The 23,546-nt window shown below is 40.4% G+C and overlaps 1 protein-coding gene across 1 annotated transcript; it reads left to right on the top strand.

Moving 5' to 3' along the window:
• Positions 1-5,455: 5,455 nt before the first annotated feature.
• LOC135074814 (pre-mRNA splicing regulator USH1G) lies at positions 5,456-22,638 on the top strand. Its single transcript, XM_063969194.1, has 13 exons — positions 5,456-5,840; positions 8,951-9,094; positions 11,424-11,645; positions 12,044-12,270; positions 14,796-14,956; positions 16,454-16,623; positions 16,703-16,913; positions 16,994-17,485; positions 17,565-17,629; positions 17,690-17,782; positions 18,408-18,530; positions 19,533-19,669; positions 21,630-22,638. The coding sequence occupies exons 1-13, from the start codon at positions 5,818-5,820 to the stop codon at positions 21,899-21,901; spliced, it is 2,340 nt and encodes a 779-aa protein (XP_063825264.1). The 5' UTR covers positions 5,456-5,817; the 3' UTR covers positions 21,902-22,638.
• Positions 22,639-23,546: the final 908 nt, after the last annotated feature.

A 23,546-nucleotide genomic window follows, 5' to 3' on the forward strand; every position in this document is an offset into this window, starting at 1 on the left:
AGGTCGGGTGACGCCACGCCTCTTTGAACCGTGTTTACTTTGGCAGTTATATTCTATATTTTATTCGATTCTAAAATATATTCCCAAAAATTTTGAAAGTTGTTTTAATTTGTATCACTTGGATATGATTTGTATTAAAAAGTGCTGTGAGTGTGACGCTTGAACGGAAGGAAGTCAACCTAACCTAACCAACTGCATATTTCTATACTGTGTAGCCGCGAGAGCTCTTTGGCGCGCTGTCTTCGGCGAAGAATTGCGCGCGCAGATTTTGACAGCGCGAAATACCTACTTTAGCAGAAATACCAAGCCTTAACCGAAAAAATCAGCCACTATTGACTTTAACAAATGATGGACCAACAAAAAATTAAACGTGCACCTAGTTATCGGAAACCGAGGTAGGTAATGACAAGTCATTTACTGCTCACCCCACAGTTTAAGCTTGCTCAATTACTTTAAATGAGCAAAACCACAAAATGCGAAAATGGCGCTGGCCGCTTCACCATTATATTGATTTCGACGCCATTAAAACGAACCGGAAATTAAAAAGAAATAAAAACATATTGCTTTCCCGCGCGCTCCGGACTTCACCCAATTTGTACACGTTCTGTTTTCGAACACAGAACCAATTCGATTTTTGAAACGGGCTTATGCACGATTTTTTCAACCTTTTAATAAGCACTCTATGTATTTGTAACAAAGTTGAAACTCGATAACGTAAAAATACGCGTCAGTTCTTTTTAATTTCGTGCCAGTACGTAGAGTATAGGGTAGGTAGATTTTATTTGGCATGCCATTATTGTCAGCGTGATATGATTATTATATTATCGGGCGATAAACGGGCATAAAAAAGATATATCGGCGAGGCAATCATCTCGGCGGGATTATGTCGATATTACACTGTTTCGTGTGGATTTATCGAGGATCCGTCTGCTAATTAGATTTCTGAACTGTTACATGCGGTTTTGAGTGGGAATTTATGGATTGTGCCATTTGGGTAACGGATAAAACATGTGTCGAAAAACTTGATACGTAGTAAGTGGAAAGTAGGCAGCATCGATTAATGTTTAGACGTAAACGCATCAAAGATGATCTCTTGTACCTACTTGATGATGATGATCTTGAGGGGTGCGAAAGAAGAAATAGATTTCTTTTTGACGAACTGATTCGTCTGCTTAGTTAAGAGGCTATCACAAAAATCAGTAGAGCTGTATAAAATGGAAATTGGCGGTAGAGTCCTGTTTTAAGTACTTGTCATTGAGCTGACAAGTAGTCGTGCTTTGGTGATCACCTTATGTCGTGGTCTTTATCGGATGTGACCATTAATTACAAACGTCACCAATAATGATAATTATATCACAGGTAGGCATCCCTGCGTGCGCTGAAAGACAACAGTTGGTCCTGGCTAAAATAAAGCTAATCATTAAGCATTCAAGAGCCTTGAGAAGTTTTGATAACACCTGACTGTAAGTTTGGTTACCTAACCCTCAAGAAAGGCACACATGAGGAAGGTGTGCCTAGTAGAGCAGGTACAGTCAAATCATGCCTTTAGCTTGTAAAATTCTCATAAAATTAACCAACACGATTGATGTCGATTACTAAGTCAGGTATTGGTCTCAAATCAATATTAGATATCATAAAAACTTGTCAATTTCCCATAGATCAAAGGCTGCCACAATCAATAGAGCTGATAGTGTCAAATGAATTATTATTGGCGGTAGATCGAGAGGTACATGCGAAACACATTATGTGATAACACCGTAATGGATCCCAAATATTTGCGTAGCGGCTCCAATTTTATAGTCAGTACTTTCCACGTTATCAGTCGAAGTGAATTATTTTTTATCTTCTAATGGACGGTGCTTATTATTAATAGCTTTCCGTGACTTTACGTGATAAGACCTTTTTGTGGGCTTATGTGGATAAAGTTACTAATTTTACTTAGTAATGAACAATAAATTCAGCGTAGTATTTTATTTTTCAGAATTAAGTAGGTCATCTCAAAGTCAAAGCTTTTATTCATTACCTTTATAAGTCCTTCCTTAGGGCCCATCACAAAATAAAATACCTATTTATTACTTAAAATAAGCTTATTATATTAGAAACTAATAAATAAGAATCTATTGTTATGTGGGTGTAAGAAAATATACTGAGAATACGATTACTTACACGTGTAAGGCAATTAGTGGAAATATCAATTACTGTAAGGGACAAAACACGACTTTTCAGGAGAGCCAAAAAACGATTTTTTTTTTCTTTATACCTCAATATCTTTTTATGTGATGTTACGATTTAAATAGTTTCTATGGCAAAGTTTCTTAGAATTTTCTGTTCTTTCATAATATAAACGCCAAATTTTCGAAAAATGGGTAGTTTAAAAGATAGCATGTCCCTTACATTAAAAAAACGAGCTTGACTGTACCTTACAATGTTGAAATTTCACAGTATGGAATGTCATGTATGTTGTAAGGTACATTTAAGAATAAACACGACAGTAATATTATTGTAACTTGACAATTTTAACATTGAAACCTGATGTAAGTAGAGGTTGCATTCGAGTATTCATTAACAAAACGAAGAGAAGAGATAGAAACAAGACAACTTAGTGTTCACAAACGCAGTTGGAGGCATCAAATACACATCACCAACAAAACATTTAGTCACTGATGATGCCTACATCTGCATTTGTGAACAAGTTGTCTTGTTTCTATCTTTTTCTGTTCATTTTTACGCAGATAGGTTTTTTTTTTTCAATCATCGTTCGTTCGTTTTAGCCGAATGACGTCCACTGCTGGACAAAGGTCTTCCCCCAAGGATTTCCACAACAACCGGTCCTGCGCCGCCCGCATCCAGGCACCTCCTACAACCTTCACCAGATCGTCGGTCGACCTAGTGGGGGTCTGCAGCACATTACGTCTTCCAGCTCGTGGTCGCCACTCAAGAATTTTTCTGCCCCAGCGGCCATCAGCTTTGCAAGCTACGAGCTCCATCCACTGCCACTTGATTTTAGCGATTCTGCGGACTATGTCAGTCACTTTGGTTCTCCTGCGGATCACGTCATTTCTGGTTCAATCACTACGAGCATTGCACGCTCCATCGCCTTTGACCTTGAGTCTTCTTATGAGGCCCACAGTAAGCGACCACGTCTCAGATCCATAAGTTATCAAAGACTTTTGTCTTGAGACAGTGCGATATTTCAGACGTGAGAATATCACGAAGCTTCCTGAACATTGCCAGCCGAGTTGGATTCGACGATTGACCTCTTCCTCGAAGTTAGACCTACCTAAGGCTGGTTTTAGTGTCACGCAGACCGTCAGTGCGGATCGCTCCGCACAGCCAATCTGTATGAACTGATAGGGAGCGAGCGATTCCTGCGGACCGCATTACTCTAAAACACTTCCTCGAAGTTTACAGATCGGCTGTGTGAAGCGGATCCGCACTGGACGGTCCGCGTGACACTATAACCAGCCTAACTGGACTGTTTGTACTAGGTACATATAAGTGTCAACAACTGCCGAGTGTAGAGTATCCAACCTTTAGAGGAGTGGGTGCAACACGGACATTTGACATGATTTTGTCTTGTCCATGTTTCATTTTAAGACCCCCTTGTTGAGAGGCTCGACTCAGGCCATTGTGCATTATGCCTAGATCTTCCACGGTCTCAGCCATGGCTATGATATCGTTTGCGAATCGAAGGTGGGTTATTTACTCACCGTTGATATTTATGCCGAATCCGTTCCAGTCCAGAAACAGTTTTCAGTTCCCCCTGTCTGCTGCTGCAACTGGTTTCGAGTCTTGATCCTGGAGACGGAACGACATCGTGGCGTTTTCGTACAAGCCTTTCAACATTTCGATGTATCGATATAGGTAGTCAATTTGACACCGTTGGAGAAACTGTAGTAGGTACTGCCCAGGTCTCGATCGAAGCTTTCTCATAGTCCACAAACGCCAGGCAAAGTGACTGACTATACTCCTCGGTCTTCTGTATAATCTGCCGTGGCGTATGTATGTGGTGTACTAAAGCGATTGAGAGATTGAGAGGCTGGAAGTCATCGAGCTTACGAGCGAGACGATTCGTAATGACTCTCGAAAACAGCTTGTAGACATGGCTCGGAAGTGAGATGGGTCTATAATTCTTCAACAAGGTTTTGTCGCCTTTTTTGAAGAAGAGTGTCACCACACTTCTGTGCCATACCGTAGGCGTTTTTCCTTCGAGGATGACGGAATTGAACAGCTTCTGAAGAGCCTTCAGCCCCTCGGTCAAAAACCCAACTGCGTAAAAATGAACAGAAAAAAGATAGAAACAAGACAACTTAGTGTTCATAAGTGTAGTAGGAGTGGGAGGCATTAAATGCATATCACCACCAAAAAAAGTAATTGATATCCTATATGCATATTAACGTAAGGGCCTAATTATAATAAATCAAAAAGTTTTAAATGAAGTAAGGTTCAATGAGTTCAAAAGTTAAAACCAACAGTTTAGGGTAAGGGCTGAATTGTATTATTAAAAGGAATTTACGTCCTTTAAATCATTTGTTTCCCCAAAAGTCGTATTCAGACGACTAAAAATGTTTAAGGTAAGGGACATTTTTTTAAAGATATCAACATTTCAAGTATACCAATCGATAGAGCCGAAAATTCTGAATGCGTTGGTATATATAACTCATTTTGGCCAAAATGTCCCTTACATTAATTGATACTTCCACTATCGAATGCCTGTACCTCTAGTAGGAAAAACTTTCGAGTTCGTTTCGTTGCGTATTCAAAGTGTCATCGAAAAATTTTGTATGAAAAATTAAACAGCGCCCCCTATATTATAGCCGCCCTAGGGGGCGCTGTTTAATTTTTCATACAAAATTTTTCGATGACACTTTGAATACCTACGCAACGAAACGAACTCGAAAGTTTTTCGTACTAGAGGTACTGATCATATAAACTCCTAAAATAAAACTACTGAACGGATTTTCATGCGATTTTCACCAATTGATAGAGTGAATCATGAGGAAGATTTAGGTATATTTCTATCACAGACCAAAACACGCACGTGCGAAGCCGCGGCAAAATAATTACCTAATACTATAAATTGGATAAACTCAGAATAAACATTCGGTAAAATATGAATACTTTTAAGTTCCAAGTAAATTCCAATAATAAACAGTTTTTCTTTTTTTTCTTTCTTTCGATTAGTTTTTTTCATTTGCTTTACTTAATTTGGTTTAGTTCTGCGGGTTTTCATTCTTGCGGCGGCCTCTAGCGTGAAGTGGCTCATTCACCTAACTGTTTTACTGCCCAGTAGATGGCGCTGACAAAATGGTTGTAAAAAGTTCTTTACACAACAGCTAAATATACGTTTCACTAAGCTGCCAAGAGATGGCGCTACAAACAGGTCATTGCATTGCCAGTTCATTCACCGTCCATCTTTGATCGTCATTCGTTCTTTTGTTTTTTCGCAACAGCCAACCAAAGCGCTGTCTCCCGACCGGCCAATCAACACACAATGACATTCATTCAACAATAGTCGAGCGGTTCTCACACCTGAATGAGACAGGTGTTTGTTGTTATTACACGTCGCGATTTTTTCACTAATTACAGATTGTAAATTAACGTCGTGCTCAACACTTTTCCCAAACAACATTGTGTGACAACAAATAACTTTCGTGTTCAACTTTGTATGTTAAGTGTGACAAAACCGTAAAACTTTCTCGAGTTATCAATTTCGCGCTGTTAAATGTGAACGAATTGTTGAAAATGAGTTGAATAAACTTTATAGTGCAGTGACTGGAGCAGTATTTTAGGATATTAAATTAGGAAGATTCTAAAATGACTACAGATAGATTCCACAAGTGAGTATTTAACTGATGTTTATCATTTGTAATGTTGAAAATTGAATAGATAAGATTACTTTTAATCTACTTTCAATGACCATTACTTTACGCTTCCTCTGTGTGGTCTCAGAACCTGTATTTTGCTTGCTAGACATCTACTTTACTCATGCAATTTGCTGTAATTTATTCTACTTTTTAACACCCGCTTTTAATTATGCATGTTACGAAACCTAGCCTGCACGCTTTATTTGCTGTTCTTTTTTAAAACTTTACTATTTAATCAACTAGTAATTAATTAGAACATCTTCAAGAAGATCAAGAACTTTCAATATTTATTAGTTTATATTTAAAAAATCCATTATCTAGGTACCTACCTATACCTATCTACCTACTTAAAATTCGATATTGGTTGTTTAAATTCTAGTTAATCGTTTAAATATTTCAATACCTATATATAATGCAGAAAGCATTATACATATAGCTTTCGATATCAATTAAAAGATAAAAACATATTTCGATCTTAATAATAATTCTAAATATTCATAATCGAATGCGGTTACCATCATACGTTTCCCAAGTTAATTAATTAATGTTCATAAGAAATTATTATCTGACCGTTCCTACTTTCCGATTCCAAATTAATAAATTATTATTCTCATGATAAGTTCATACGAACCTTCTTGGAGGATTCTTGGAGTTTCGTCCACTTCAACCGCTTTCTCTTTTAACCTTTTTTTCATTCATGATACAGGACGTGTTTTTGTAGATGCCTCAGGCATACAAGAATACATGGAAGTTTATATTCAATTACTTACCTACTTACTAACAATTAACAGCATGCAATTTTACGTAATAGAAAACAGTACGTAGAAGACTGACATGATGTAAAAGCAGACCTCTCTTCTCATAATTTACCTCACAGAACCCATGGCCATGATCTCTTGACTTTTAGTTAAAAGATATACCTAACACGAAATATGTAACACGACAGATAATAATACTAGGTAGGTAACACTATGTTTGGGAAGGATAAAGAAATGAACTGCATTTCTAAATTCTTCCAGAGAGAAAAGAATTGACATAATAACAGATGTCCAATACGATAAAGGTGACTCATAAACTTCGTAGCTTAATTAAATTCTTTCATTCTATCATGTGGACAGTTACAAGAAAAACACTACAAAACCAGGCAGAATAAGAATACAACCAACAGACTTACTAGCTTAGAAGCTCTAGAGTCTAAAGAATGACTCTAGCTCTTGAAATGAAGTCCAAAGACCTAATAACCACCCGCTTATAACAACTGGAAAAGTTCTAAACTTATGAAACCATTCGCAAGCCCAGTTTTTAGATTAAATGTGCCCTGAATGCGTATGTGTACTTGGTCTGGACCACTTTGCGGGCATGCTCACCCGCATAACTAATTCCCATGTTTGGTTTTCCGCAAACCACTCAGGCTGTTGAACCATTTAGATAGCGCGCGAACCGTGTCTCCTACTAACGGACAATGGGGACAGCGATTGGAAACCGATTTCAATGAATTCATTTGACCAGAGGTGTAAAAAGATATTTTAAAAACAACGACACGTTTCCTTGTCTTGCTTGCTTATTCATGAGCAACACAATACGAACTTTGAATTTGATACTCAGTTCCCATCTTAATTCCATAAAGTGTTTGAGATTATGTCTTTTGAAATTAAAATCAAGAAAAGACAACGACATCGACGTTATGTAAGTACGATCCTACCCAAACTATGCAAAGACTTAAGTAACTCTTACAGACGACAATGCCTCAAGCTAAACTTGGTAAGTACTATTACTTATTCTGTGGCTAAACACTGGTGGCGTCATAGGTTGTTATAATAAATAATTGATATTTTGCAACAACAACTGATTAAAAGAATTAATTAAACTTTTTACGAGCAACTTAAAACGTTAAAAACGATATTTTGTTATTGGGGATGCAAATGACTCGGCTAAAAGGTACATTATGGTTGCACCTTCACGGTTGGTGACCAGGGTCAAAAACAGAGGGTGATTGAGCTAGTTCCTGACCCTTATTCCATGGTGTTACACGCTATTTTAGAATGTGCCGACCTTATCAGTCCATCGATCGTCAGTTGCACGCATAAGGTTGCCGTGGTGACCGATGCCATGTGCTAGTTCAATGACATTGGCAATAATGATCGCACCGGTATGGTGGTCCAAAATATCATATTGTAGATTATATTACGTACTGTCTGCAAAACACCTATATTTTTGCACAAAAAAAGGCTTCTTGAATGTCAATTTCCGGAACATTCGAAAGCATTAACTGACGACGTAAGGGATGATTTGGGCAAAAAGAATAAACATCAATTTATCTAGTAGGTCAATTTAGCCTTCCTCCATTCTCAACTCACACCGTTAGGTGCACGCAATGCAACTGACTCGTTCGTAAAAAGACATGGTACAACTCCTGAATAGCAAATATTCCAGGATTTATACAAATAGTATTCTGAGAAATTTACCTTACCTACTCCTTCATATTTGTACAAAAACACCATTCTGGGATTCAATTATGAAACTCGTGAAATGAAATTGTAACCTACCTACACCTGAATTACCACGGTTGTACTGTTATCGAAAAAAAACATAATCTTTTTAACGGCAACCTTTATTGTAGTTTTATTATTTTTATAATATTTTCTTCAACGCCCATTCTATAAGCAAATCCATAATCTGCAATCATTATAAAAACGCCGATAAGCCTACGATAATAACTTTACTTGATATACATATTTCAATAACGAGGAAATTCCTCGGGGCACTCATAGATTTGAATCATATTAAAAATCTACAGGTATATGCTAACTTTTTTCTAGTCGGCCAGCTCTCAATAATAATTTATCACAATCAAGAAATCTAGATACAGGTTTATAGACAGTGTAAGGTAATCTAAGCATAGCATCGCATCAAAGATCGTTGGATATAAAATATCACAGATAAAATATTCATGTAAAAATATACATTTATGCAGAATCAAACGTAACGTAAACGTCAACATTTGTTCTAACACAAACAGTTCTCAATGATGAAGTAATGATGACGAATATTTAAAATAATGGAACCGTTGATTTTGTCCCCAGAGCCGCCAAGGATGGTCTCCTCGACGTGCTGCGGGAGGCGACGAGGAAGGAATGCAACAATAAAGATGAGTCCGGGATGACTCCGACACTCTGGGCAGCATTTGAGGGACACATTGAGGCGTTACGGCTGCTATGCGGCAGGGGGTAAGTAGATTAGTAGACTCTAGAGAGGCACTGGTATATCATATGCCCTAATTAAATCTGACACCAGTTGTAACAACCCTCACTGTACGAGGAAAGAGTCCAACAACAAAAACGAGTCCGGGATTTGAGGGACACATTGAGGCGTTACGGCTGCTGTGTGGCAGAGGGTGAGTTAGCTTAAAGGCACTAGAATATAAGAACCTTCATAAAATCTGACAAGAATTTTAACAACCCTTACGATACGAGGAAAGAGTGCAAAAACAAATATGAGTCCGGGATGACTCCGACCCTCTGGGCAGCATTTGAGGGACACATTGAAGCGTTACGGCTGCTGTGTGGCAGAGGGTAAGTAAACTCAAGAGAGTCACTGGCATATCAGACGCCTTCATTATCTGATGAAGGGCTAGCGATACAATGTCGGCAACTGTCAGCGTGAGTCTTACTTCTGGGTTAGGCCTGAAATGTTCACATCCGTTTATTCAAAGGATAGAGCGCTCAATCCTCTGAATAAGACTTGAATCGGTGTTTATCTAACAAAGCAAATGGAAATTAAGTATTTGACGTTAACGATGAATAAAATTTATGACGTTGGTGTTCGTCACTGAAATTATTTACAGAAATCTACCGTTATCGTGTTCGATAAGGCTTATCTAGTATAAGTTGTTATGGCCACTAATGCTGCATGCGAAACAGCATGTTCTGAAAATTACTAGTAAAGTACATAAATAGCTCGTCGATTAGAACTTATCAGGGGATTTTAGTGGTCTTTGGTCAACGTGCAATATTCGTCAATATCTACATACTTATTGAAATACATTTCATGCATTTGCATTTCAACCAGATGTAACTTTATGTAAATACATACAGTTACATCTGGTTGAAGTAACCAGCTATTCGACGCCTAGGGCGTTCACTAAATTAACTATCGGTAGGCTAGGCATCCAATTAGATTCCATCTGGATAACTTAACCAGGCTGCGACACATAAATATAGCACAATTACTCAATGCAAGAATGTCTTAAAATTTATCTTGATAAATCAATAATTATCTTGTCACAATTCTCAAGTCAACGACATTGTTGTGCATGCCTATGAGAATTATCAATTAACAATTTACGGCAATAGTAAACCAAGACAATAGAATATCATGGTGCTGTGCTTTCTCACATTGTTCTCGCAATATCGAGCAGTTCCGAGGCCGAGTGTACTAAACTTTGGTATTTATAAATACGCCGTTTAATCTATTTTTCATGCTCTTAGCGGTGTGCTTTCACTTTTTAGAATAACTTGAGTAAACGCGCCGCTTAGAAGACGCGAAGCGGTCATCTGACTATACACAAGAGAAGTACACAGTAGCGTTAAGAAATACGCACTCATCTTATGACATGTGAGAGCAATTATAACATTTCAAAAGAACTAAAATCATCATTCTAAACTCACCGCAAAAGTTTTTGGATGGGTAAAATGTCAGCCTCAGTAAAAAATGGGCCACAACCCAAGAAATTCGAAAACATAAACGGTAACTTGCATGTACCTATTTCGAAGAAGACTTGAGGTCTTCGGAATTCATGGCACATAAAACCCAACAAATACGAAACTCTACTTTCATGAGAGTCTTCTGTGTCTGCTTCTATTGTAAAAGCTATGATAGCGAGCTAGATATAACGTGCTAAATATTTAATGAGACAATTTGATGCATTTCTTTTTAGCTTATTAGCCACCTGCTGGTGAGAACTGAGATTGTGGTTACATAAGCTTCCAAAACTAATTCTTTATTCTACATATGCAAAATTCCGACGAAAGCTTTGAAACCATATGAGCCTTATTTATTTTAAACTTCATGTCACAGAAAGTAAAGTAAATGATGCGAACTTAGTTAACGCGATCTTCCCATATTTGCCTTTTGGTCATACTAGGTGGTGCATGATTGTTTTAAATGGGATAGGAGTCATAGAAGTTAGAGACACTAACTTCCTGCCATAGCTTCTGTCAGGCATTTTACTACAAATATCTTCCCAATCTTTTCCTTTGAACGAACAGTCGTGGTCACGTTGACGAGACCACGTCGATTAAAACAGCTCCGCACGATCACCCGCCATCTCTCCCTGATGGCAGACTGCCATGACCAAAGGCCGTGACAGATTAACTTTCCCCGGGACAAACTTGACCTTCACTGGCTAGGTTTTTATTGGCGGTCAAGCTGTAGATCCTGGCTACACAGGAATTACAGCGATGGAAACGAGATTACGACACGTGGGAATTTTCCCCTGTTGGCAGATTTCCTGGTGCAGTCAGATACAGATACCTTATTTGTTTATTTCTATCCCAGGGGAGAGCCAGACAAAGCAGATTACTTCGGCAACACAGCCCTTCACTTAGCAGCAGCACGAGGGCACAAGGAATGCGTGACCTTCCTCGTGAACTTTGGGGCCAACCCTTTCGCGATGGACGTCGACGGCCACACCTCGCAGGAGTTAGCAGCCATCAACAGCCGGGACGACATCCTCCGGTATTTGGATCAAACTACAGCCAAATTGGAAAATAATGACAAGTGAGTGCAGCTTGTATAAGACATTTTCAAGTACTTCTATTCTAACGTATTTACGATAAGAATAGCTACACCAAGTAGGAGCTGGTAGTTGTATGTACATTACAATATGACTAGATTGGTAAATATTCAATTCCATACTCTTATCATTATTCATATTATGTATCGCTATGTCACCTTTGTTTAACTTTGGATACTACTTACTTTATTGAGGAGACCTTTTCTCGCTTCCTCTTTTATTTGGGGCTGCCATGTGACATTTTTAGCCTGGGAATCACAACAAAATCACCCTTATATGCAACCCACTTGGTCATCAGGTCCCGGAAATCCTATCCCTAGTAATCATAGTGATCTCTGCACCAGATGACAACATAACTGAACAAGTCTTGCTATGGTTACAGAAAAAAAGCCAAAGCCCTCAAGGAAAAAGCTAGGAAAGACTACGAGAAGTACCACAAACAGTATCAGAAGCGGCAGAGTAAAGCCGAGCTGATGGCTGAGAAGGAACTGAAGAAGTTGGCCAAGGAGTGGGAGCACGGGTACAACGACGACATGGGCACGATGCCTCACAGGCCAAGCAACGTTCTGCTGGCGTTGAAACAGAAGATGACCAGGTCTACCAGTCAAGGTAAGCAATTTTCAAGGACCTGTTAATGTTTAAGATGTATAGGTATGCTCAGAAAAATAAAGGCGCTTTTATTAACATTTATTACTAACTTCTTCTTTTGTTCTTGGCAATAATGACTTGGTTTTGAGAAACATGATTTCGCCAACTTCAAGTAAGAAGCTTTGATAAAGTTACGGGTCTTTAAAAAATTTATATTTAAAAGAAAGGATTTCAAAATAATAAGCCGAATAAAATTATTTGTGCCAGTAGTTACTTAAAATATTATGTAACTAATGATTTAAGTAATTGCATGAGCGTGACATTAGAGTTTACCTCTCACACTTACCCTACTTAAAGCCCGTAATAAAGAGGACTTTTACTACCATTTTACCATCTCTTTCGACCATTACAGTCAGTTGTAGCTACTGTATTACCGGTCTATCTGTCTCTGTTGTTAATACCAGCATCTCGCTGTGAGTGAAAGAAATAGATCCAAAAACTAACATCGGCATCGTGGCTACCTACCAACTTTTTATAAATTATAAAACGAGTAGGTATTGTCTATAGCAGCCTAACAGCGTCATAATAAGTATTTAACAATTCTTTGGTTTGAATATTTAATGGATTACTCTTAATCCAAAGATTTAATTTTTTTTTTTTTGTCCAGTCATTCTTTTAAACGAAATAAAACTTAAGTGTTGATTAAAACTAGGTAACTTTTATAAGGCTGTAAAACATTGTTATCAAACAATATAGTTTATGCTTGGAGTTTATGTAATAAAAGAACACAAATCGTCATCAATTGGCACCAATAAAATGTACTTTATTGTTTACCAAATTACCAAATAAGGAAACCTATCTATCTAACTACGTACAAATGGGTTATTTTTATGTCCCGAACATTAAGGTAATTATTAGTCTTTAAGTACCTAGTTGTGATTATGTGCTATTTTGCAACGAAAAATTTAAATCAGACATGCATGCGATTGCACTTTTGATCGCAAAAAACATCTATCGTTAATTGATCGTAATTTTAGGAAGGTTGCATGTTAACTGATTATGTTTTTTAATACAAACACAACGTAGTTACCTAATTGCAAGCTGTGTTTTGAATTCCATACTTTCGATTATCTTCACACGATACACATCACAATTCATTATACATATTATTATGTATTAGCAACGAAAATAATAACTCATACATTTTTTACTATTGGCTAGTAGTTCAAGGGTAGGTATTACATCGTAAAATATGTTCTGTACTTCTTAGTTTAGTAGCACTGCGTAAAACCTCCAAGGATTTATTTAACTTTATTTACGACTCCTAAAATTCTTCCTTCGATAGTCTGTTCCCATATCTAATACAATATTAGTACTAAAAGGGTACTTTTTTGTGACGTACTCAGCTCCTAACAATGAAGTAAAATCATAAATGACATAAAACGGCGATATGGTCCCTTAGCACGATATCCCAAACGATGCAGTTAATTTAGCGTCAGCAGTAAAAGGTGAAAGGTAATCTGTCAACCATATTATTATTATTAGCGTGGGTGAAATGCTTGTTAAACCATTGCCTCGACTGGCTAGCGGAAATGATTGCTAAATGACAATAATACACTACAACTTATGGCTATAGTCCGCGCTTATAAAAACTGGTAATTTTGGTCTATTCCACTTTGATCACCTGGCCTTGATCACCCAGGTGATCAAAGTGGACTACAAGCGACAATTTAGTGTCCTTTGATCATACTTTGATTACCCACGGATACTATGCCCTGGGTGATCAAAGTGAACTCCAGATAAATTATTATTTTGGTGTCCTTTGATCACCTACAAACAAATCACACCTCCTCTGAATAGTGACATGTCCAATTGTTATACTTACATATTTTCTTTTATAACATTTTTGATATTTTCTAAAAACCGCAACAAATTGGACATGTATGTGACTACTCAGAGGTATGATTTATTTATAGGTGATCAAAGGACACTAAAATAATAATTTAACTGGAGTTTACTTTGATCACCCAGAGCATAGTATCCGTGGGTGATCAAATGACACTAAATTGTCACTGGAAGTGGACTTTGATCACCTGGGTCATCAAAGCCAGGTGATCAAAGTGGAATAGACCGTAATTTTTGTAATGAATAAAGACGACAACTTGAAGCAGCTAGTACCCTACCCACAGCCTCAAGCTGCGACTGCATAGCAAACTATAATACAATATTCTACGTTCACACATACATGAAACCGCTCGCCCAGTAAGGAAGACCCGTTGATGATCATTTGCTGGGCCGAAGTCGTCGTCGTCGTTTCAGCCAAATGACGTCCACTGCTAGACAAAGGCCTCTCCCAAGGTTTTCCATAATGAACGGTCCTGCGCTGCCCGCATCCAGGCTCTTCCCGCGATCTTTACCAGATCGTCGGTCCACCTAGTAGGAAGCCTGCCCTCTTTGCTGGGCCTAAGTATCTCTTCTCAAAATTTGGTTTTCAGGTATTGCTCTTAGATGTCCTTTTAATCTTCATTTTTTGTATATTCCGCCAGGTAATCTCCTGGCCGAAGAGGCGCCCCGACCAACTTACAGTGCGCTGGTCGGCACTGTGAACTCTGGCGTGAGAGGTCGAGGGGCTGTGTATAAGAAGGCTCTAGCCAGCAAGTTGAAGAATGGCACCGTGGGAAGAGCTGGAGTTAACGACGACTTCAAGGTAACTACAGATATCCTCTAGAATTTAAAAGTTGAGTAGCATCTACCAACCTACAGTGCTATGCTCGGCACCGTGAACTCTGGACTCAGAGATGGAGCTGTGTATAAGGACGCTCTTGCCAGCAAGCTAAAGAATGGCACCATGGGCAGGACTAGACCTAATTACGACTACAAGGTAACTTACTGATGATATCCTTTCAGAGGATGTAAATCCTACACAATTGCTAAACTGAAGTGGCAGTGGGTGGGGCACATGCACGTAGAACTGATGGGCGTTGGGACAGAAAAGTTCTCAAAGGGCGATCACGGCCCGGAAAAGTATTGTTTAAACTACTTCTTCCACTCGATATAGCGACGATCTGGTGAAAGTCGCCGGGCAACTGGTGGAAGCACCTAGATGCTGGTATCACAGATCGTTGTTGAAATCCGTGTGGGAGATATTTGTCCAGTAAAGGACGACACTTATGCAGTATGTTTACTGTGATGAGAAAGTGATGTTGAAAAGATATTTTTTTTCCTTTAAACTGCACACTGTCAGCCGTACGCTATGCCATAGTAAGCATAAAAATAATCTTATAAATATTTAGCAACAGACATGTAACTACCAAAAATAAGTTTACTTGAAAGCGTATCTAGTAATTATGTTTGTTCTTATCTTAGATTATCGCCATCTCTGATGCTTATCAAGCAGTTACGCCTGAATTGCTGATTTGAGATATGAGATACACGAAGAAATCCTTTTTAGGAAAATATAATTGTACTTAATTTCACATAATGATTGCCACTTTCATTAATGAAAAACACATTTGCATTCCAGAATGTACTTTACGGGCAGTTAATTCGTGTGTTATGTGATACGGTGCATTAGTTACTTGCGTTTGAATTTTTTACACTCTTGGTTTGTGACTAAGATAAGCTTGCATTTGATCTGAATTTTACTTGAGTATGCACTTTATTCACTTGTGCTTTAAAAACACTTCCAAGATTTGTCAAGAATTCGGAAATACCCGATTTGCGATTACCTATAAATGGCTAAGCAGATACATAATTTAAGGTCCCATTATTTGTATTGTATTGCTGTTGGTTTTCCGAATAAAATAAAATAAAAATAAATAAATAAATACATGGGGTTGGCGCTACTATCGAGTAAGCTCACTTGCCAACCCATTTTGATCTCTTGTGGAGGCAAAATTAATCGCTCTCCTCTGCTGTCTGCAAGATGAGGGCAGCCAGGACCGTCTTTAACTTAGGTACTAGATGCCCTGGGCAGATAAGGATCAAGGGAGGCCCTTCTCATCTGGAAAAAGATCTTTTATGAGAACAGACGAGGGCCTCCTCGAACGCGGAGCCCTGGGCACGTGGCCTGAGGGCAGGTTATGGGTTTCTTATGTATCTTTCTTTATAGAACTTATGTAAGTAAGGAAGAGGTCTACTTTCAGTAGTGGACGTCCTATGATTGAATTGATAATGACAACGATGTGTGATTAACTTGTGACAGGTGGGCGAGATAGAGTCGACTGGTCGTCGATCAGTGACGTCATTAAGCGGAGTGCGTCGTGACTCTGAAGTGATGTACGTCGGCACGCTGGGCGCAGGGCCGCAGCAGCGCGGCAACGTCGCCGATATGTTTGAGCCCGAGCCGCGCCCACCCAAGCCGCCGCTCACGAGGTCAGTGCCCGCTGTTGCCAGCTCGAGCCGGTGACGTCACTCGAGGTGATGACGTGGCACGCTGGGCGCCGGGCCGCAGCAGCGCGGCAACGTCGCCGACATGTTCGAGCCCGAGCCGCGCCCACCCAAGCCGCCGCTCACGAGGTCAGTGCCCGCTGTGTTGCCAGCTCGAGCCGGTGACGTCACTCGACGTGATGACGTGGCACGCTGGGCGCCGGGCCGCAGCAGCGCGGCAACGTCGCCGACATGTTCGAGCCCCAGCCGCGCCCGCCCAAGCTGCCGCTCACCAGGTCAGTGCCCGCTGTTGCCAGCTCGAGCCGGTGACGTCACTTGGACGTGATGACGTGCCACGCTGAGCGCCGGGCCGCAGCAGCACGGCAACGTCGCCGACATGTTCGAACCCGAGCCGCGCCCGCCCATCACCAGGTCAGTGCCCGCTGTGTTGCCAGCTCGAGCCGGTGACGTCACTCGAGATGATGACGTGGCACGCTGGGCGCCGGGCCGCAGCAGCGCGTCAACGTCGCCGACATGTTTGAGCCCGAGCCGCGCCCGCCCAAGCCGCCGCTCACCAGGTCAGTGCCCGCTGTTGCCAGCTCGAGCCGGTGACGTCACTCGGAGTGATGACGTGGCACGCTGGGCGCCGGGCCGCAGCAGCGTGGCAACGTCGCCGACATGTTTGAGCCCGAGCCGCGCCCACCCAAGCCGCCGCTCACTAGGTCAGTGCCCGCTGTGTTGCCAGCTCGAGCCGGTGACGTCACTCGAGGTGATGATGTGGCATGCTGGCCGCCGGGCCGCAGCAGCGCGGCAACGTCGCCGACATGTTCGAGCCCGAGCCGCGCCCGCCCAAGCCGCCGCTCACGAGGTCAGTGCCCTCTGTTGCCAGCTCGAGCCGGTGACGTCACTCGAGGTGATGACGTGGCACGCTGGGCACCGGGCCGCAGCAGCGCGGCAACGTCGCCGACATGTTCGAGCCCGAGCCGCGCCCGCCTAAGCCGCCGCTCACCAGGTCAGTACCCGTTGTGTTGCCAGCCCGAGCCTCTGGTGGTGACGTCACTCGGAGGTGATGACGTGGCACGCTGGGCGCCGGGCCGCAGCAGCGCGGCAACGTCACCGACATGTTTGAGCCCGAGCCGCGCCCGCCCAAGCCGCCGCTCACGAGGTCAGTGCCCGCTGTGTTGCCAGCCCGAGCCTCTGGTGGTGACGTCACTCGGAGGTGATGACGTAGCACGCTTGGCGCCGGGCCGCAGCAGCGCGGCAACGTCGCCGACATGTTCGAGCCCGAGCCGCGCCCACCCAAGCCGCCGCTCACCAGGTCAGTGCCCGCTGTTGCCAGCTCGAGCCGGTGACGTCACTCGAGGTGATGACGTGGCACGCTGGGCTGCGTACCGCAGCAGCGCCCGCCCAAGCCGCCGCTCACGAGGTCAGTATAGCTTGTAGAGCTGATGGTCGCTGGGGCAGAAAAGTTTTCCAGTGGCGACCACGGGCCAGAAGACGTATTGTGGACAGACGATCTGGTAAAGGTCGCGGAAAGAGCCTGGATGCGGGCAGCGCAGAACCAGTCGTTAGGGAAATCCTTGGGGGAGGCTTTTGTCCAGCAGTGGACGTCATTTGGCTGAAACGATGCAGATACATTTAATATGTGACACGTTAGAAGCCATCACGACACAACACTCTATTTAGTTTTAAACTTCCTCTTTACTTGAATCTCTTTTTTACGGACTGTCCCTTTGCAGTGCGTAGAGATATACCTATATATTGCTAACAAAATTAATGTACTTTTCCAGGTCAGCAAGTCAGCCGGACTTCACAGCGCCATCTGGCGAAGACAGCGGCATCGGTCAGGAAGTGCTGCTACAGGAACCAGCCAGCATCTTCGACAGGCCCGGCTTTGGCAGTGTGGCGTTTAGGTAAGCATTTTCACAAAGATAATAGCGAACGATCTGAAACTTATAGTGAATACACATCCTTCATCGCTTCTCAGAGTCGTGGTGCTCCTGCAATGGAGACTAAAGCAAATGACTATTTTGTGGCTAAAGAAGTCTGTATTGCAGAACTGCTCAAACACTGCATTTCATCCCATAGATTTTGAATTGTGATTGTGTTTGGTTGAACTTCAATATTTAGATCAATAACAAGATACTACCCGTTCGCGATAAGTTTGCCGGTCCGTGGAATACGCGTCCCCTCCTCCAACCGCGATTAAACGCAATTAGTTAGTGATTAAACGCAACTAAGTGTTTTATTTTACGCAAATACACAATTTATATCAATATTAATAAATAAAAAATATTTCAATATAGTTTGCTATAGTTATAGACGCTTTCCTTCGAGTAACGTCATATCGCCAGCGGCAAACTTATCGCGAACAGATAGTAGACTCTATGACTGAAGTTAAATAGTTATAATTTTTAGTGTTATTTTTAATATGATGATGATCTGGAGCCCTAAACAACTAGACAAGTGACACTCTTTGATCGCCACGAAAATTTAATCCTGCGAGTTACTTTGCTCCGTGAAAGAGCGAAAAAGCGCCGGAGCGAAGGCGTTTCGAACGCCTTTGTCATGTTTTGCCACTTCTCCAATAACGAATGAAAGGTCATCCGCCTTGGTAGAGCAGACCTTATACGGAGAACCCCACATAACCCACTAACTGCCCCCGCGGCTGGTGGGTATACAAATTAATGTATTTTCCTGACGAAAAAAAAAGCAGGCCTTGTAGTACATTCGACGTCAAATAAATCGCACCTCCCGCGACAATAACTTTAAAGATTTTCTTCTGACACAATCAGCTACCCCACCAATATTGGTGACGCCGAGTATAGTATAGAGGGATGATGAACTCGAACCTATATTTCACCACTCTCATGGCAGGCGTTAATGACTATGTTAAACATATAATATTCTCGCAGGCGTTCAATAACGGCGACTCTAAGCGCTCTACCGGCGACGACGGTGGCGGGCGGCGAGGATCTGTCCATAGGGTCGGCGGGGTCGCTGGCGGCGCGCCACGCCTATGCGCCTGCTGAGTGGAACTCCGCTCACTCAGGTCAGTATATTCTTATTTTTGTTGTAATATCTCAGGTGATCCGTCTGCTCGTTTGCCTCCTATCACATAAAAAAAAAACCTATAATAACCACATAGTGACATCAAATGTGTAGCCTGCTGAGTGGAACTCCGCTCACTCAGGTCAGTATATTCGTATTTTGTTGTAATGTCGCACCTATCACAACCATTTAAAGGGCCATAGACTAAGAGCTGGTGAACGCCAGACCTGCGTCATTTTATAAAAGCTGAAAGTTTGTCAGCGTATGCTCCCAATAAAGCTAAGAATGTTGGTGCATCATGAAATTTGGGTCATCGTGGCTTTGGCACCTCAAAAATTGTCTGGCTTAAAATTGGTTGGAACTGTCAAAACTCTGGCTGATGAGGAAACTACTTATAAGTATTGCCCAAATATCTATACTTATAATAAATCTGTAGAGAGGTCAATTCTGTACATGAAATATATTTCCAAAATAACTATCAGGGGGTGATTAGTGATCGATACTGATGCCAAAAATGCAATCAGTAAAATTTTTGTCTGTCTGTCTGTCTGTCTGTCTGTCTGTCTGTCTGTCTGTCTGTCTGTATGTTCCTTATAGAAACAAAAACTACTCGACGGATTTTAACGAAACTTGGTACAATTATTCTTCATACTCCTGGGCAGGTTATAGGATACTTAGGAATTCCCACGGGAACGGGAATCAGCGGGAAAATCCTTTTGTATGAAAAATCTAAACCGCTTAAGTTAGACGCTTGAAATTTGGCATGCAGGTACCTTAGTAAACTTAAAGCTTATTTACAACAGGATATTGCAAAATTCCCACGGAAACGGGAGTTAGCGGGAAAAAACATTTGTATGAAAAAATCTAAACCGCGTAAGATAGACGCTTGAAATTTGGCATGCAGGTACCTTAGTAAACTTAAAGCTTAGTTACAACAGGATATTGCAAAATTCCCACGGGAACGGGAGTTAGCGGGAAAAAACATTTGTATGAAAAAATCTGAACCGCGTAAGATAGATGAAGGGGGGGGTAAAACAAGATCCACGCGTACGAAGTCGCGGGCGGCCGCTAGTTATAACATAAAAATTAACTGGTATGGTATTATAACGTAAGCCTAACTTTTACGGTGGCTTTTGCTGTATATTCAATAGGTTGTAATTCTACTTACGTTATACCATAAAGCTGATTTTTATGTATAATATTTGGCCAATGATTAGAAGTTGTTTCCTCATCAGCCAGATAGTTTTGACAATTCCAACTGCTTGTCGCAACTGCTGTCAGATATTTTTTTTGGATAGCTGCCAAAGCCACCATGACCCAAACTTCATGATGCACCAACATTCTTAGCTTTATTGGGAGCATACGCTGACAAACTTTCAGCTTTTATAAAATAACGTAGGTCTGGCGTTCACTAGCTCTTAGTCTACCACTATTGGTGTAGCCTGCTGAGTGGAATATTGCTGCTTCAGGTCTGAATAAGGTCCAGTACAGCTACTTTTATTTTTGCAATATAGCACCTTGCTACACCTACGTAAAAGTCACCATTGCCATTATTTAATGGGGTGGCAGCAGCAGAAACAGTCTGCTTATCTTTTGATTTGATTGACGGGTTAATGTTAAGCTTTTCACTAAGAGAACAAGTTAAAAAGAGAAGAGAAGAAGTTAAGAAGGCATGCTTTTCAAATCAATCACATAATTTTGTCACGATTTGCATGCAAAAACCCTAAATTGATCATGGCAGTAAATAAAGTTTCATTAATTTTCATCTTTCTTATAAAGTCAAAACAATGTCAAATTCTTACCAATCTATCGTTATTTTGTCGTTATTGTAAATTGTAATAAATTGCGAAATAGACTTGAAATAATGGAACTTTGCCTAAAAATTGGTACTAGCCACGTTGCATATTCTACCTCTTAATCCCCTTTACACCTGTGCTAATAATTTACTCTAAAAATTCCAGAAAGTTCAACCATAACATCGGACGAAGAAGGCGAAACGGAAGAATCTGCTTACGCATCCTTAGAACGCTTCCTCACCGCTTGGGGCCTTTCCCAGTACGTTCAGAAGTTCAAAGACGAACAGATCGACTTGGATGCCCTTATGCTGCTAACTGAGAGCGACATGAAGACCCTAGGCCTCCCGTTAGGGCCATACAGGAAGCTGGTCACAGCAGTTCAAGAGAGAAAGCAGGCGTTGTCCCACCCAGGCCCGATCATCGACACCCCCATATAAGGCAATCTTTTACCATTATTTTTGTAGTTAGTGTACTTTTGTGTGAAGGCCATGTGTTAAAAAACTATGATATCACAACCTTAAATTATGACGGCAGACTCAGAGGTAAGGCAATCCTTGCGTACCCAGGCACATAATAAGGCATAATTTTACCATATTTTTACTGCCGACCTAGTTTTTTTAATAAAAGGACTTTTAGGGTTCAAGCAAAAGTTATTATAGACATAGATTTGTCCGACAATGCCTATTTAAAGACAACTTTTTACCAATATTTGTGTAGTTGTGTGTTGTTTGAATAATTTTGAAGGGTCAGTCGTAGTATTTGTGTGTTGTATATTTATTATGTCCCTTGGCCTATTATAATAGTAGGTACAGTAGACCACAATTTCCTTTGATAGGTACTGTCTACTATATTTTTATGCAACACAAACTAAGTGAAAGGGAATGTAGACAACAGTATTATGTATACAATACCTTTAACTAAATTAAATTAAATGCTATTTTCTACGTCTAAAAGTTTTCCATATTATCATCTGATATGCGATAGTAACAGTGCCTTAATATCACATCAATTCTAGTGACCATTTTATAACCGTATAGTTATCAGACCATTGCTCATAAAATGTGATAAATGTATGAGATACGACCATTCCATCCATGTAATACGTCCGATATCGCCATATTAAATATTTTTGTACAAAGTTTATTAATAAATGTAATTTTGTATTATTTTTCAATATGTATTTTATTACTTATCAAACTTCCTGCGAAAGCTTTATCTCAGATATAAAAGGACAACGAAAATAATACACAAATCTTATTATTATTTTACAATTTTTATTTCAAGTTTTAATTAAATACATTTGAAGTGAAAAATATTCTAAAAATCTCTAATATCGTATTCGAATAATTAAACTAAATCATTAATTTACAAAATTATTGGTTCAGTACCTTGATATTCTGACTAAAATATAATTATTAAATAGTAATGAAAATTACGAGAATTCCTGTAAAATCTAAAAGTATCCATATAGGACGGATCTTACTCGTCAGGGTATAAAGAGGTACATAGTCTGCGCGTACAGCGCATATAAGAGAAGTATATGTATATATTCAGTCGTAATAGGTACTTCATATTGCCTAAATATCGACAACAAACTATTACAAATTGTATGTAGAATAAGTATGTATTTTGTTATATAAAATATCATTCTACAAAATTAATTAAAGTTATATTTGAAGATATGTATATTCTAATTTTAATACAATACAAGTGAGCATTTGTTCTCTTTTTACGTTACAAAAAGGCACAATATTCCAATATACATAGAATTTGTTCAACGTACCGCTACTATCATTCCTACATCACGAGACAAGTTGTTCGATACTCATCTAACATATGAACCTATTACTACGTTTGTTTGAATCGCATACACTTATGGCAGAGTCCACATCTACCCTCTACTTACACCTAAACTATAGGTATCCACGCATATCTGATAAGTACCTTGTTAAAATACCACTATTAACTAAAAATTCATTAATATTTACCGGAAATGAAACATCACGCGGAAGTTTCTAAAAAGATCACGAGTCAGAGTTTCGTAGGCCGTGCTCGAAGGCGGGTCGAGTCGTTCGCGTTCGG

Source organism: Ostrinia nubilalis, chromosome 9 (genome assembly GCF_963855985.1).
Source record: "Ostrinia nubilalis chromosome 9, ilOstNubi1.1, whole genome shotgun sequence".
Taxonomy (NCBI): Eukaryota; Metazoa; Arthropoda; class Insecta; order Lepidoptera; family Crambidae; genus Ostrinia; species Ostrinia nubilalis.

Excerpts from the sequence above, each read along its gene's own strand:
- LOC135074814 (XM_063969194.1), top strand. The coding sequence starts at position 5,818 with ATGACTACAGATAGATTCCACAA. Across the intron at positions 11,646-12,043 it reads AAATTGGAAAATAATGACAA|AAAAAAAGCCAAAGCCCTCA; the intron begins GTGAGTGCAGCT and ends CTATGGTTACAG. Across the intron at positions 18,531-19,532 it reads TTTGGCAGTGTGGCGTTTAG|GCGTTCAATAACGGCGACTC; the intron begins GTAAGCATTTTC and ends ATATTCTCGCAG.